The following is a 17184-nucleotide window of genomic DNA, read 5'->3' on the forward strand; positions in this document are numbered from 1 at the left end:
TCCATATCTTGGCTATTGTAAATAATGCTGCAAGTAACATAAAGGTGCATATATCTTTTTGAATTAGTGTGGGGTTTTCTTTTTCCAGATAAATACCTAGAATGGAATTCCTGGGTCCTATGGTAGATCTATATTCAGTTTTTTGGGGAATCTCCATATTGTTTTACATATTGGCTACAACAATTTACAGTCCCAACAACAGTGAACAAGGGTTCCCTTTTTGCCACATTCTTGTCAACACATGTTATTTATTTGTTGTCTTTCTGATAATAGCAATTCTGACTGGTATGAGGTGATATCTATCTGTGGTTTTCATTTGCATTTTCCCAATGATCAGTGATATTGAGCATCTTTTAATATTTCTGTTAGCCATCTGTATGTCTTGTTTGGAGAAATGCCTTTTCCTAGCCTCTGCCCATTTTTTCATCAGACTGTTTATTTTTTTTTTGTTATTGAGTTGTATTTGTTTCTTATATACAGGGTGGGCAAAAGTAGGCTTACAGTTGTGAGTATGTGAAACACAGAGCTTATGCTTGCATTATTTATTAATTATTATGAGTATTTTTCCGTATGAAAAACTGTAAACCTACTTTTGCTCACCCCTGTATTTTGGATATCAGCTACTTACCAATAAATGGTTTGCAAATATATTCTCCCATTCAGCAGGTTGTCTTTTCATCTTTTATTGGTGGTTTCCTTCTCTGTGCAGAAGCTCTTTAGTCTGATGAGGTCCCATTTGTTTATTTTTGCTTTTGTTTTCCTTGCTTGACAGGACATATACAAAAAGATATTACTCAAACTGATATCAAGTTGTTTACAAGGTGTTTTATGCTTTCAGTTCTTACATTTAATTGATTTTGAGTTTATTTTCATACATGATGTAAGAGAGTGGTCCAGTTTCATTTGTTTGCATATATTTGTCCCGTTTTCCCAGCTCCACTGATTGAAGAGACTGTTATTTCATTGTATGTTCTTATGTCCTTTGTCACAGATTAGTTAATGACATAAGCAAGCATTTATTTCTGGGCTCTCTATTCTGTTCCATTGATCAATGTGTTTTGTTTTGTTTTGTTTGCCAGTACCATTTTGTTTTGATTCTTACAGCTTTGTAGTATAGTTTGAAACCAGCACATATGATACCTCCCAATGTGTTCTTCTTTCTCAAGGTTGCTTTGGCTTATTTAAGGTCTTTGTGGTTCCATATAAATTTTTTGATTACTTGTTCTAGTTCTGATAAGAATGTCATTGTTATTTTAATAACAATTGTGTTGATCTGTAGATTGTTTTGGGTAGTATGTTCATTTTAAAGATAATCATTTATTTGTGTCCTCTTCAATTTATTTTTTCACTGTCCTATGCAGAGGTGTCCAACCTGCGGCCCACAGGCTGCATGCAGCTCAGGATGACGATGAATGTGACCCAACATAAAATCCTAAATTTACTTAAAACATTATGAGATTTTCTCGTGATTATGTGCCACAATGTATTTAATATGTGGCCCAAGACAACTCTTCTTCTTCCAGTATGGCCCAGAGATGCCAAAAAGTTGGACACCCCTGTTAGTTTTTAGAATATCTCCTTGGTTAAACTTATTCATAGGTATTTTGTTCTTGAGATAATTATAAATGGGATTGTTTTCTTAATTTCTCCTTTTTTTTTTACAGTTTTAAAAAAGATTTTATTTATTTATTTTTAGAGAGAAGGGAAAGTCAAGACAAACATCAATCAGTCGTCTCTTGCACAATGCCACCCAGGGAGCTGGCCTGCAACACAGGCATGTGTCCTGACTGGGGATCGAACTGGCGACCTTTTGGTTTGCAAAATGATGCCCAATCCACTGAGCCATACCAGTCAGAGCCTTAATTTCTCCTTCTGATTGTTATTAGTGTGTAGGTACACAATGGATTTCTGTTTATTAATTTTGTATCCCACTACTTTAGAGAATTCTTTCATTAATTTTATTAATATTTGGTAGATTTTTAGGGTTTTCTACATAGATTATGTCATCTACATATATTGAGCTTTACTTCTTCCTTTCCAATTTGGATGCCTTTTATTTCTTTTTCTTGCCTGATTGCTGTGGCTAGGACTTCCAATATTATATTGAGTAGTAGTGGTGAGCTTGGGCATCCTTGTCTTGCTCACGATCTTAGAGAAAAGGCTTTCAGCTTTGTGCTATTAAGTATGGTGTGAGCCATGGCTTTGTTATACATAGCTTTTGTCAAGTTGAGGTAATTTTTTTCTGTACCTACTATGTTGAAAGTTTATATTATAAATGGATGTTGAATTTTGTCAAATGCTTTTCTGCATCTATTGAGACAATTCTATGATTTTTATCTTTGGTTTTATTGACGTGGTGCATCATATTAATTGTTTCGTGGATGGTGAACCACTCTTGCATTCCTGGTATAAATCCCACTGGCTCATAGTATATAATCCATTTAATGTTCTATTGAATTTTGTTTGCTAGTATTTTCTTGAGAATTTTGGCACCTATATTCATTGAGGTTATTGACTGTAAATTCTCTCTCTTTCTCTCTCTCTCTCTCTCTCTCTCTCTCTCTCCCTCTCTCATAGAGCCTTTGGTTTAGTTATCAGAGTAAGCTGGCCTCATAGGAGTTTGGAAGTGTTTCCCCTGCTCCTATGTTTTTGAATAGTTTAAGGAGGATAGGTACTACTGTATTTTGCTGTGTGTGATGCACACCCACGTTTTGCGCCCAAACTTTCAGGGAAAAAAAAAACTTTGGTTTTAATTCAATTATTTATTTATTTATATTTAGAAATAAAACCAATGATTACATTCCAGGGTATTATTTTACATATGGATATCATTATTGCTTTCCAGGGCCACATTTTTAATGCAGAAGCATAAATAAAAGAATTAAAAACATTTATATAGATATGGAATTAGCAGTACCCATGTGTAATGTGCATCTTTAATTTTTCCTAAAAAATTTGGGCAAAAACGCAGCATTGTACATGGCGAAATATGTTAAATCTTCTTTAAATGTTTGGTGGAATTCACCCATGAAGTCATCTAGTTCTTGGTCTTTGTTGTTGATATTTTTTTGATTACTGCTTCAATTTCATTGATTCTTTGGTGCTTCCTGCTTTAGTCTGGTAAGGTTACATGTTTCTCAAATTTTATTTATGTTTCTTCTAGATTGTTCAATTTGTTTGCATATAATTAATCATAGTATTATTTAACAATCCTTTGTGGTTCTTGGTGTTGGTTGTAATCTCTCTTTCATTTCTGATTTTGTGTTCTCTTTTTTGCTTGATGAATCTTGTGAGAGGTTTGTCAATTTTATTTATCCTTTAAAAATTCCATTAATCCTTTTTATTGTTTTTCTTTGTTATTTTGTTTATTTCTGCTCTGATTTTTGTTATTTCCTTCTGCTTACTTTGGGGTTTGTTTGTTCCTCTTTTTCTAGTTTCTTCAGGTGTAAATTTAGATTATTTGGGAGTTTTCCTGCCTCTTGAGGTAGACCTGTATAACTATAAACTTTCCTCTTATAACAGCTTTTTCTGCATTTCATAAATTTTGTAAAGTTATATTCTCATTTTTATTTGTCTCAAGGCAGTGTTTGATTTTGTTTGATTTTCTCTTTGATCTTCTTCCTCCTCTATTTCCTCTTCCTTTTGGAATCCCTATAATGAAAATGTGAGGGTGCTTGATGATATTCCAGAGATCACTTTTACTCTCTTTGTTTTTTAAAAATTCTTTTTTCATTTGCTGTTCTGATTGAGTGATTTTCACTATTCTATCTTCCAGGTCATTAATCTGTTCTTCTGTATAAACTAGTCTGCTGTGGATCCCTTGTAATGCTTTCTTCATTTCAGTTATTATATTCTTCATCTCTGATAGGTTCTTTATTACATTGCCTCTTTGTTGAAGTATTCTCTGAGTTCCTTTATTGTATGCTCAAATTTGCTGAATATCCTTATGATCATTTATTTGAAGTCTTTATTGTATAAATGACTTATATCCATTTCATTGGGGTTTTCCTCTGGAGTTTTTTCTTGTTTCTTCATTTGCAGCATATTCTTCTGTCTCCGCCTGCTTTTCTTCTTTTACTTTGTTTCTTTCTGTGAAGTGGATAGAATAGCTCTCTCCCAGTCTCGAAAGAGTGGTCTCTGTGTAGAGTGTGTGAATAGTTTTGACAGGTCAATTGTAGTCAAGGCAGCTGTGTGTGGTGCCTGTTCTGTGGCCTGGCTGTAAGGAGTGGGTTGTCGGTAGGGCAGCCTGGTGTTTGCGTGCTTCCTTGGCTTCTAATCTTGGTCAGACTACCTGATGTAGATGGAGCTGTTTGGTTCACTCTTGGTGTGCCCTGTTGCGTTAACTGTCTGTGATCAGAGCAGGGTCTGGGTGGGGCTGCTTTGCATGTTTGCCTCTTAACATGCCACCAGCTCTGTTTCCTGTCTGGACAGTGCAGTTCCTCATGCATTTGGCTGTACCTCTGTCCACAGTAGCAGCCCTGGGTCAGTGCCCTGTTACTTTAAATGTCCACAGCACAGGGTAAGCGCGGGGCCACACTGTGTGCCTGCCCCTCAGTGCCCTACCAGCTCCACCCTTTCACTGGATGGGGCAGCCTTGAGGTCAGGCTGAGCCATATTGTGCTAGATTTTTACCCTCTCCAGAAAGGGCAAACCTGCACACACACACAGCAGTACGCCACTCACTCTGCATGGGGTAGCCCTTCATGTCGGTACTACAAAGTTTTGCTCGCTCCACACTCTCTCCAGGAGGGTCAGCCCCGTATAAGCACATAGTGCGCCACTATTTCTGTACTCTCTGGACAGGTTATCCCTGCACGTACAGCAGCATTTTTGCTAGTTCCACATTCTCTGCAGCTGGGGAGCTCCTTGTGCACACAGCCCAGTGGGTGTGCAAAGCAGCACTTTGCTGTACCTGCTGAACCAGTTTTCAGGTGGAGGGGCACCTTGGGTGCACTATGGCTCCTTCCTGTTTCTAACTACACAAAGGGTGTTTGGGGACACACTACAGTGCCCTGCAGGTTGGCAAGAGAAGCTGGATGCAGCCCCTGCCCATTAGCCAGGAGCCTGGGAAGTGTAAACAATGGTGCTCACCAGATCCTCTTGCCCTGGGTTGTTCCCTCAGCTCCTGGAGAGCTCTTGTGGTTCCCCAACCTTCTCTATGCATCCTTGTTTCTTGCTTGTTGTGCAGCTGTTCAACTGGCTCCAAGCTGTCTCTGAGGAGGAATTTCTCTAACGATAGGCATGCATTTGATGTGTTCCTGGGGGTGGTGAGCTACCTATGCCGCCATCTTGGACTGGTCCCTCAAACGTCTCTTACCTGTACTAGCAGAAGCCTCTGATTTATTTTCACACGTTTTTGAGATATATGATAACTGATCAAAGATATAGTTGATTATTTAAATATGTTCTTCCAACTTACTACTCTAGGTCCTGTCTGAAGTTTGGTATTGCACATTCTTCAATAGAAAAGCACCTGGATTCCTTAAACTCCGGCTGGATGCACACTGGAAAGGAGGGTTTGAGAACTTAAATTCCAAATTCCATACCCTGTTGTGCTGTAAGTTCGAGACAGAGCGAGCAGTTTGAGATTTCTTCCACTAAGATACCTTCAGCTGACTGCCCCTCAGTCATTTTCTCTTTCTGGGCAACATGGCTTTTGCTTTACCCATCCATGTCCTTTGTCTACATTAGAGAACCAGACCGTATTCTCTGCTCCTTTTGAAAACTTTGTCACTGTCAGATAACTATCCATCAACACTCAGTGACTCTCGATGTCACCTGATGATTCAAGGTTTTCCCTTTTGCACAGGAAAGCACAAGAAGGAAGAAATGGATTTTGATTTGGGTTCCACTGTCTAGACCTGCTTTTTATTTGCAGCCACCACCTACAGATTTCCAAATCGAGTCCATCCTCAAAAAGTGAATTTTGAATTTTGTAAGTTTCAGAAGCAGGCAGAGAAATGTTTGTGGACTATCCAAACAGGCAGACAGCTCCCCCTTGGAGGCTGGAAGGGTGGTGTCCCATCTTCCCGGGCCTGGTTTATACATTTGTCATTGCTGTGACAAAGAGCCACCTGATCTGGCATATACCTCTGTCTCAAGGCAGAGAACTCCTAGTTCTAATACTTTTTCTTGGTGCTAGAACAAAAGAAACTGTGCTGGGTGTCCGGTAGACGTTCCAAGTTCACTGCCATGAACTGATGAAATGTCTGCCACTGAAAGAACACTGTAACACTGCCTAAATCCAGTGTGGCTAACGACGTGGCTACCTTTCTGTTCAGTCCTACCAAACTGTCACTTCCCACTGCAGATGTGCAAAAAGAGAGGAGCAGAGAGCAAGAGAGGAAACTCAGGATTACTAATCAGTTCCTCAAGGCTGGACACAAATCGGCTCACTCATAAGTTTTTACTTAACCCTTAAAGTGACCCCAGCAATAGGAATAATGAAGCCAATCTCACAGCCTTGTTAAAGAAAAATGGGTTGGGCAGGGAGGGGCCGTCCAAGAGACACAAGTGGGAATGTGCACAGTTGTCTTCAGACCCCAAACCCATTCATTTGTTCTGAAGCTTGAGGGCCTAGGGAATGCTGGCACTGAGCCAGACACTGGGAACACACTGACCAATCAAAACAGGTGCCATTCGGCATCCATGTAACTTAAAACCCTAGTGGGACTGGTTCTAGTGGGACCTGGATCAGTCACAAAAGTCAACATGGGTGATTATAAACCGTGGCAAATGCCATAGAAATCCAGTACCTAGTCTTTACAAAGTAGTCATGGGGATGTAAAGTACATCATAGGAAATAGAGTAGCCAAAGAAGTTATATGCATGATCCATGGACATGAACAATGGTGGGGGGATGGCCTGAGGGAGTGGGGGCTGCTGGGTGGAGGGGGGTAAAGGGGGAAATATTGGGACAACCGTAATAGCATTAGGAATAAACTATAATTAAAAAATAAAAATCTTTAAAAAATCAGTACTTTTTCTATTAGAAGGATATCACCTCTCAACAAACACATGTTCAGTCATCACCAGAACTTAACTATCCCCATCCCTGAAGCTGTCACTGTAGTTGCTAGTGATTGAAAATATGTAATATACAATACTTATGTTTATCCATCATCATTTTGTAAACACTTGAATAAATGTTTCTTCTCCAATGAGAAAATGGCACAACAAAGTCAAAATGTGATTTACTTGTTTTATTTTCCTATGTTTAAGTAAAAGATTCAAGAACCAGGTGACACAAATAAGGGATCCCCTGCCCATACACAATATATGTACATTGTTTCTACTTTTTCTTTTTCTTTGAACAAGGTGATACTATCTTTGTTCAAAACACAGTACAAATGAAGAGATACTGTAAATGAAAAAAAAAAAAGATGGGTGGGTGTGGTCTTTTTATTTTCAGACAGTGAACATATATGCACCACCACAAAGGGGAAAACACTGAGGAAACATTTGTATCCACAGATTTAAAAGCAATTAGTACCATTAGAGTCCCTTCAAAAATAGCAAATTTGGAACAACTAGCCATCACTATGAAGGAAGTTCCTAGTCTCTCATTTTTCTATCACCACATTGCTATACTAGAATTCAAGCCCTCTTCATAGTGCAAATATAAAAAGGATCTAAGGGTTTTACGGATATCTTTTGATAAAATAGCTTCTATTTTAATATACATGTTAAAAAAGTTCACTAGAAAGTTAGTTGAGAGATCTGTTAAAAGAATTTACTTTTTTTACATAAATAATGTACACCCAACTCTAAAAGTATATTTGAGGAAGGCCGTTACTGTGACCCCAAATATTTCTAGCTTAATTATTTTATTATAATATTGACTTTACAGGACATGTATTCAGGGATGCTCTCTGATGCTCGATAATTCTGCACTGCACTGTCTCAGCAATTAAAGAAAATGCAAGGGAACTGCGTATCTCCAAGGAATTGTTATTGTGCAAATCATCAAGTTTTCAACGCAAGTTATTATTACAAAATTTTCATTTTATTTTTAAACTTTGGTATGCTAAGTTCTTTTATGATTGACATGTGGAGCTTTTATGAGGCAAATAATGAGATGCTGAAAATTAGCCTATAGGTAGCCTGATTTTAAAAGTGCACATTTTCTCTTGTAATAACATTTCTGATGCCAATTCTAGGTTTTCATGGAACAGTGTGAAATAATGTTGACCGAATACATCCAGTTGTGAGGCATCGACTGAATGCACGCCAAACCAAGGAAATGCTCTCTTGATACTGAATTTCACTCTATCTCCTATCCCCTATAATCATGTAGTGCACATGATGAAGCTGCTAGTTATAGTTACATCCCAGGAATATCTATAGTAGAAGCCAGGCATAGCTACAATCTTTGATTGTAGGTGTAGTAGTAGAACAGAAATATAAAATAATTGAAATGTGTTTCTGATTTAAACAAAAAAATATTTACTCTTTTCATTAGTAAAACATTCTTTAAAATATATCTATTTCTCCTCTCTGAACATGTAGCTAAGGAACAACAGGCAATTTTCAAAGGTTTATTGCTGACTCTTTGATACAATGAAGTATGGTTATAAAGAGCACACAGCAACATTAGCTTATTTACATTCCCTGCTAAGAAACTTGTCCTCATCTGGTTACAGTGTCCAGTCCATCAGCAAAAGGTTTGGCATTTGTGTGCTTTTTGTTCTTGGTGGGCATCACTTTCTGCTTGATTTTCATTCTTGGAAGAGAAATATCATCAGCTGATGTCCTCAGGTTTTATGACATGATGTGAAAGAGGAAAGGGTCAGAGATTAGATGCTCCCAAGGAGTGAGTCTGAGGCTGGGTCTCCGGCAGATCTTCCTTCTTGCCAGGTGAGCGTCCGATCGGCCACGCAGCAGACCGCAGGGAGGCACCCAGGACACTGACATGCAGAACTTTATCCAGGGATGGGTTAGGTGGTCAACCAAGCCCCCCACCTCTGCCTCAGCCACCACCCCTGCTCACTCCCCTATACACTGATCTTTTGTGCTTGTGGCTACAAAACTTATAGAAACCAGTTCACAAGGAAACAAGGAAAAGTGGAGAACTTGACCAAAAGGTGGCCTGTGCCAAGTCACTGTCTTACGCTGTCTCTTGAGCTATTGTCATCTGTGGAGGGTGCACATGTTATGTTCTTCACAGCAGAATTTTCCTTTGTTTCTCTTGAAAAGTTTTTGCGATGTTAAGTTTTACAAACAACTTTATCAGAAGTAGAATTTGATATTGGCCAATAAAGTTAGAAATTTCAGTCTACCTCTCATGAATTTCAAATCTGCCTGAAAGTGGAATGTTTTCCCCTGGCAAATGATTACTTACTTTGAAAAGTGGACAATCTTTTTTTTTTTGGATACAAGTCAGGCCTTCAGAAAATACTTCAAACTAAAAGAGGAGAACTAGCTTCCTGTTGTGCCTTACATAAAACATTCGGCTGAAGTTGAGAGCAGCTCCAAGTGCAAAAGCAAATATTTGTGCAAAGGGCACACTGCCAGGTGCACTCTTAAGACATCCTCAATTTACTCATTTTATAGTATTTGACTCTTTAAAACAAGTCTTTTGAATTATGAAAATGGCAAGTAAGGGAAAGGAAGTTCACATCAGAAAATACACTTTAGAAAAAGTACAGGATATTTTTATGATGGTTTGCAACTTATTTCATAACTTAGATCAAGTGTTTGTTCAATATTCACAGTAATTTCAGAGAAGAAACATTCACGTCTGTAAGACTTCAATCTATTGCATTTTCAACCATTTTTCTGTACATTTACAAAATTTCATCTGGCAGAGCTTTTCTGTAGAACTCCTTATTGTCAAATTCAACCTTTCCCTCTCTGGATCCAGTTATACTTTCAAGGTGGGCTGCAGGATTCCTTTTTCAATGAGATGAGACTTCAGAGTTTTATATATATTTAACTGTTGTTCTGGTTGAAGCACCAACAACTGCTGTAGCACTTTGCTGGGATTTGGACCCCTGATAACAAAGCAAAAAAGAAAGTTCATGCTACTTTAAGAGAGCCAAAGAAGGCATATGCCCACAATTTAAAGTAAACACTGCATTTAAGTGTAAAGGACTAATCTTTACAGAATTGAAACAGCTCTTGATCAGAGCCCACTTTAATGCCCAGTGTTAGTGTCAATAGCAGGAAAATAACTCCAAGTGGCTCTCCATTGAGAGGCATACAGTCTAGCTATGGTAAGAATGCACAAACACAAAACCCAGACACAATACTAGGCAATACAGGGGTGCAGATCTGAGCTCTACAAAAAAATCTCTAAAGAGCAACCTGAGAATTAGAGATGGGGATAGATAATGAATCCTGAGATTGACTAAGACCCAAAAACTATCCTGTAAGGAAAGGAGCGAAATTCCTGGTGGATGAGGGCATGAGAATGTTCTTTCACTTATTAGCTTCAAAGAAATTTCAGACAATGGAAGGTATTTTGTTGAAGAAACACCCCTGGGAACTATGAATGTTCAAGGGACAGGACACACAGATTCTGGGCCTAGCACTGAATTCCTACCTGCATCTCCAACAGGTGTCACAGCCTTTGTTCAAAGAGAGTCTTAGGTAAACCCACTCTAAGAGTCAAAAGAAAGGCGGATCTGCGCTAGTTAGGAGGAGGAGGAGAGCTCTGCCCTCCTCACCCGTGCCCCCAGCGGTCTTGGCAGAGAGAAGAGCCCAGGCTGAACTGCAGTGCCTAAGGCCAGTGCTGCGGTGCGCCCTCAGCAGCCAGCACAAGGCCCTGCCCTCAGGGGCTCCCTTCAGGTGAGCTCGTCCAACATTCCTGCTCCAGCCCTTGTCTTCCCACCCTTCGATGGTGCACTCTGAGTCAGAAAAAGCCCAGAACAGGGCTCCTACCCTCACACTTTTCCCTGCTGCGACACCCGCTGGGCTCCAGAACTCAACCATTTATAAACTGGAGATCACCTGTGTGAACTCCTGAAGTGCTACTTTGTCATATTCAGAATGAACCTCATTCAGATTTTAATGTACATGTATTACCCTTTGAAATTTTTACAGTCCACTTGAATAGAAGAGTATGGCTTACTTTTGAGAAGAGCAGCCTGTAAAATCCAATGGGAAAAACACAGAAGTAACATTTTCAGAATGGTACAGAGAAAGACATTTACATGGGTAATTAAATTATGACTTATAATAAGGACTGTTCAGTTCAAGTGGAATTATGGGAAGCAGACGACCCAGCAACAAAGAAGTGCCTGCTCTACAGTGATCTCACAATGAGAATCTTGGATTTAAAAAACTGCACAGCACTCAGATGCAACCATCCCATGGGCCACCTCGTGCAGATGCCAGAAAACGGCAGCCACGTGTCTCTTACAGCCCTAGTCTCTCAAGTCAAGACACAGCTTGTCGAATATTTCTTCAAAAGATTCAGCAACTTCATAACATAAACCCCAAGTAGGGGCCCACAGGGAAAAGGAAGGTTTTTCTAGCAAGTTCAGCTAAACGCAAAATTGTCAGCAGGTGCTCCCAGCTAGCTGCACCCTGGCACTAGCACTGTATTTCTACTAGTCTAAATATTTGCTTTCAAATGGCATAAAATAAGGCTCGGCATGATTTCTCCCTCATGGGAGAAAAAAAGGGAGGGGAGGGAAGGGGAGGGGAGGGTAGGGGAAGATGAGTTAATGGCCTAAAAGATGACATCTGCTGAAAATAGAGTTCTGAGGCCTTAACCACTAACTACTAATACTGAAATGTATCAGTAAATAAATCACAGAAATAGACCGACTACTCCAAATAAAAAGACAAAGACAACTGGGTTATACCAAAACAAACAAAATGCAGCTATATGCTTGTTAGAGAAGAAAAACATACTTTCAATATAAGGATAAAACGATGGGCAAGAAATACATGCAAACACTAACCAGAAGAGGCTGATGTAACTACTCTAATATCCAACAAAATAGGCTTTAAGCAAGTAGTTTATAAAGATGGACATTTTATAATGACATTCAGAGTGACTCAACAGGGAGATATGACGGGCCTAAATGTGTATAAACTTAATACACTCAAAATATATAAAGCAAAACAATTAAAAGTAAGAAACAGGTAAATTTACAATCGTAGTGGGAGATCTTGACAAAGCTTTCTCTTTGTAACTGATAAAGGGAGCAGAAAAAAACCAAAACAGGATCAGTACAGATGTAGCTAAATTTTACCCAACTGCCGCATATATAACACACCAACCAGAAACTGCAGGGTGCACATTGGTGTGCACACAGAACCGGTACCTGAACAGACAATATACTGATGCATAGAGCAAGCCTCAACAAATGTTAACTACTGAAATAATACAGAGTATCTTTCCTGACCTTAGTGGAATTAAGGCAAAGATCAACAAAGGAAGGAGAATGAGAAAAATCTCCATTTTTTGGGAAATGAATCAATACACTTCTAAATAATTCACATGTCAAGGAAGATATAATACTGGAAATCAGAAAATACTTGTAATGGAATAATGAAAATACAAATACAACATCTAGGATGAAAATAAAGAAGTACTTTAGAGGAAATTTACAGTCATAAGTAAGAATATTAGACAAAAAGGCTGAAAATCAATAACGTCAGTTTTATCTCAAGAAGCTTGAGAAATAGCAGACTGAACCTAAAGAAAGATGATGGAATGAAGGATGAGAATGGACATCAGTGAAATAGAAAACAAACATGCAATGCAGTTCACAACGCCAGAATTTGAGCCTTTGAAAAGATTAATGAAATAGATAAAGCAACAACTACTCAAGAAAAATATACACTCCTAACAATGCTACTGAAAGAAAATAAGAAGTGTTAATACAGAAATTCTCATGCTGCTGTGGGTATATATTTAAAACGTGTATTTAGAGATCTATAAATATGAGTTTCACTCCAAATAAATCTATGAAGGAAATCCATGGTTTCTATGGCTTAGGCACTAGTAGAGACCATGGGAAATGAAGTTAACATGTGGATAGCTTTCACACCCCAAACGGGTGTTTCAGGGAAGATCTAAAACATTGTTTTAAAAACAGGAATAAACCACCCTATAGGAAATAACAGTACCTTCCACTCACCCCACTCCACCCCACCCACACAACCATAATCCCCTGGCTGGTTTTACTTTTCTCTGTGGCACTTGTAACCACATGTCAAGCTAAATTATTTTTGTTTATTGTCCACTTCTGCTCCTTCTCCTTCCAACTCTCTAATAAGAATGTAAGCTCTGAGGGCAGGGACTTGGTTTGGTTTGTTCTTAGCGATATTCGTGCCAGGAACGTTTCTCAACACATACAGGCCCTCGAGCAGTAACTGGTGAACTGGATGAATTACTGTATCCTCTTTTTTAATTTTCATATTCACTATCATTGCCATACCCAAAGTTGAGAAACTAAATCTTCTGATGTTCTAATGTAGCACCATCCATATTAAATGGATTTTAACTTGGCCCTATAAAGACCATAATATATACTATTTTTTTAAGTTCAAATGCATATAAAATAATTATAATTTAACCACACTGCTCAGGGCTACGATGGGAGTGGCAGAGCTCCAGGGGCCACGGTTCCCTTTCAGTGTCACTGATCACCACTGACAGAAAAAGTAACTCATTCAAACTAATGCCTACGGAAATGAGAACTTCAGGAAATCGAGTACGAAAACATCTTTTTAAAACCTAAGCGTACCTTATAAAACTTGTGATATAGACATGCACAAACGTTGCCATCAAATACTGACAATCAAATCTGTCCATTATTCCGCCATGGCCAGGGATGGTATTTGCAAAGTCCTTTAAAAACAAATCAACAAATTAGCAAATTTTAAAAAAATCAATTGTTATAAAATTCTTAGCCAAGAATGTCTCTTTGGTATCATGGACACTAAGGAAAGTACCTTACTATTGGGTTTTCCCACTAAATACAAACTTATTAGAGTTCTAACAGACTGAAACTACGCTTTTTGAATACATGCCCATGTTAGAGTGATTACTGAATTGACCAGAAGCATTCAAATAACACTAATTAAATATTGACTAGATGTAGCATTTTTTTAATTAAGAAAACTTTTTCTAAATCAAAAGAGCTACCAGCTATTGCTAATCTAATATTTTTACAGTCTATTTTTCTGTTTAAGCATAAACTATTTGAGGAGCTATTCTATTGTTACAGATGCACATCTAGTTCTATCTAATTCATATGCATCCTAATAGCTCTGACTCTGAAATAAACATTTTACTACTATGATAAATGTTTCTTCTTTTTTTAAGCGTTGGGGTGAAAAGGAAATCAAAATAGATAATTCACCCGGGACACATTAGTCCACTGAATGGAGGGGATGGTTAGTAAGCCTGTGCACAGTGATTGTACAGATATATCCCCGTTTCTCAATGCCCAGGAAATGGAGTGACTAATTTCCTCTTCTAGTTTACTCAGGCAACCTGAAAATATCCAAAACGCAATAACAATTACACTTTCATTTCCGACATGCAAAAAAATCTCATTATTCAACAGGAAACCTTGGATTGGAGACCATTAAAGAAAATAACATTCTAAATGATAACACTTCTCTGTTTAAAACAATTGAGAAAATCTTGGTTAATTTTTGCCAACACATTTTCTTCCTTCTCTTCTCTACAAACCAAAGCACAGAGAGCCAGGGAGACTGAGTTCCACTTGCTGCGTGCAGCCCCACAGGGCACCGGCAAGCACGGCTGTTGCTGTGGTTCTTTGTGAGCGGGGATTATCTAGTGTGCAGTGAGCATCTTGAGAACAGGGACATCATCTTACACACTTCTGTATATTGCATCCCACTTTACATACTATCTGCTCCATTTCAAGTCCTCACTGAGTTCACTTATTTCCCTGGCTTCTGGGGCTCTCTGTGATCTGGCCCACCAACATCTGCAGTCTGACCAGCCACCCTGTTCTCACTCCCTTCACCAGGAAACCTAGTTCCTCCGTGCCTTCGCATTCGCTGGAATGCTAGTCCTTAAATTTCTCTGCAGGACTCATTCTCCTCCTTTTCTCAGGTCCCTGCTCAAATGCCACCTCAGAGAGGCCTGCCCTCTCTCACTTCTAATGGCACAACATTCAGTCTTATCTTAGAGAAGCCACGTGAGAAAAGCTGAGATAATAGGGCAAATATGTGTCACTTTATGAAAATCTAACTTAAAACATAGGGATGATTTTAATTTTTTAAAGGATTTTATTTATTCATTTCTAGAGAGAGAGAAAGAGAAAGAGAGAAACATTAATGACATATGAGAAAAACATGGATCAACTGCCTCTTGCACACCCCTAACTGGGGACCTGGCCCACAACCCAGGCTTGTGCCCTGACTGGGAATAGAACCAGTGACCTTTCGGTTCACAGGCCAGCGCTCAACCCACTAAGCCACACCAGCCAGGGGGAACATAGGGGTAATTTTAAGTATCCGGGACAGAGATCAGCAAACTATGGCCCACAGATTGAATTCAGTCAGCTGCCTGTTTTTGTGAATAAAGTTTTATTAACTATTTACAAAGTAATTAAAATGCTCACTCATTGACATATTGCCTGCCAGGCTTTCATACAACAATGGCAGAGTTCAGAATTGAGTAGCTAAGAAATGATTAACAAACACAATTTTACAAAAAAAGTGTGCTGTCCCCTGATCCAGTAGGATGGATGGTCACATATTCCCCTGTGCACAGGGAAAGGCTCCCCTGTCCGTCCCTTGAAGTGAGACTGTGGCAAGACACAAATCTTCACACAATTCCTGGCTGGATTCTTGGATGAGCACTCGACGGACCAAGATTCTGTGCTTGTCCCAACATTATGTAACACACGCCATTTTGCCATTCTATAAAAGAGGCTGACATGACATGGCTTGACCAAAACCTAACAAGAAAGAGCACACTCAAATCGACCAGGAAGCATTTCTGTGAGGCTGAAACCAAAGATTTTTGCCCAGAGGCTTAATGTGTGAGACCAACAGAGAAGCAAATTCTAACTCTATTACATTATGTAATTATATTCTCTAATGATATAACAGAACATACCTTGATTTTGAAAGCTCTTTTGAATCCGCTGGCAAAGAAGCCTCCAAATGGACCAATCAAAGAGGCAAATGTTGAAAAAGCAATGCTATGGATCTGGAAAGGATACAAGTTCACTGTTTCCTAAAGAGGAACAGAAGAGGGGAGGGGTTGGGGCTAACTGCATTAAAATTGTATTTGAGTATGCCGCCTAAGCTAGGAGCCGTGGCATAAGCAGTAAGGCAACGCACTTACCACATTTTTGTTACTTTCACAACCTTCCAGGAGCATGGGAGAAAAATATACTATGAGTTCTCATGACCATCCCCTCCTCAGCCAGCACTGCCCGTTCCCTCTGCGCACGTGCTCATGGCGCCTGGCGCGCTGAAGCCCTGCAGCTGACAGGCTACTGCACAGTGCGCCCAGAAAGTTCTACAGCACTTGAGTTGTAGACTTACCAAGAATCAGGTGAGTCAATGCCTAAATATTTTTACGAGTAGCACTTTGTTTTTGTAATTATATAATTAATTTTGTATTTCACTTTAATTTTATGACAAAGGGAGGGAAAAGTTGGTCTTTCTCTTAATACTAAGTTAAGTGCTGTGGAATACAAGTGAAAATAAGTTGCTTTTAAAAGTATACCAAAATGTGCATCCACAAGACAATTATAAAAGATTTGCAGAGATCATAAAAATTGAGAATTCTGCAAATTGTTTTCTAAATTCTTAGTTCTTGCTCCACTTTTCTCTTCTTGCTCCACTTCACATAAACTGAAACTACAAACTGTAGACAGTGCACAGCAGGTGTGGTTTTATAACCACTACTGAGAACACCAATCTTTGGACCTTTTTCCAAACCTAATTAAAGATTGGCAATATCAAGTTTTACAGCAGATAACAGATGGCTTGGACATTGAAAGAAAATTCTTGGAATCCATGTACTGAGCACTCAAGGAGAGAAATAATTTATTGGTTAACCTCTTCTCAAAGTTATGGACTTTAGTTAAAATGTTTCAGATATACACATGAACACGTGTTACCAACGCAACCGCTTGCTTCCCCACTGTAAGCAAGCACGCTCCAGGCCTGCCAGCGTCCCCAGCAAGGCTCTACTGGGCAACACGTCAACATCCTTAGTGTGAGACCTCAAGG

At 39.0% G+C, this 17184-nt stretch overlaps 1 protein-coding gene across 2 annotated transcripts in view; it reads right to left on the reverse strand.

Annotated features, from left to right (window-relative positions):
* Positions 1–7213: 7213 nt before the first annotated feature.
* CDS1 (CDP-diacylglycerol synthase 1) overlaps positions 7214–17184 on the reverse strand; it is a 70753-nt gene continuing 60782 nt past the window's right edge. Inside the window, exons 11-13 of one of the 2 annotated variants that reach the window (XM_054591794.1) lie at positions 16058–16150; positions 13704–13807; positions 7214–9992 (exon numbers count right to left, since the gene is read on the reverse strand). In XM_054591794.1, the coding sequence (XP_054447769.1) occupies positions 9863–9992; positions 13704–13807; positions 16058–16150 (327 nt within the window). In that variant the 3' untranslated portion in view covers positions 7214–9862. Of the gene's footprint in view, positions 9993–13703; positions 13808–16057; positions 16178–17184 lie in introns of both variants that reach the window. The other variant, XM_054591793.1, reaches the window with a different exon arrangement.

The sequence above is a fragment of the Pteronotus mesoamericanus genome, unplaced genomic scaffold (assembly GCF_021234165.1).
Source record: "Pteronotus mesoamericanus isolate MK-2021 breed Mesoamerican mustached bat unplaced genomic scaffold, CSHL_Meso_final scaffold_232, whole genome shotgun sequence".
Lineage (NCBI taxonomy): Eukaryota > Metazoa > Chordata > Mammalia > Chiroptera > Mormoopidae > Pteronotus > Pteronotus mesoamericanus.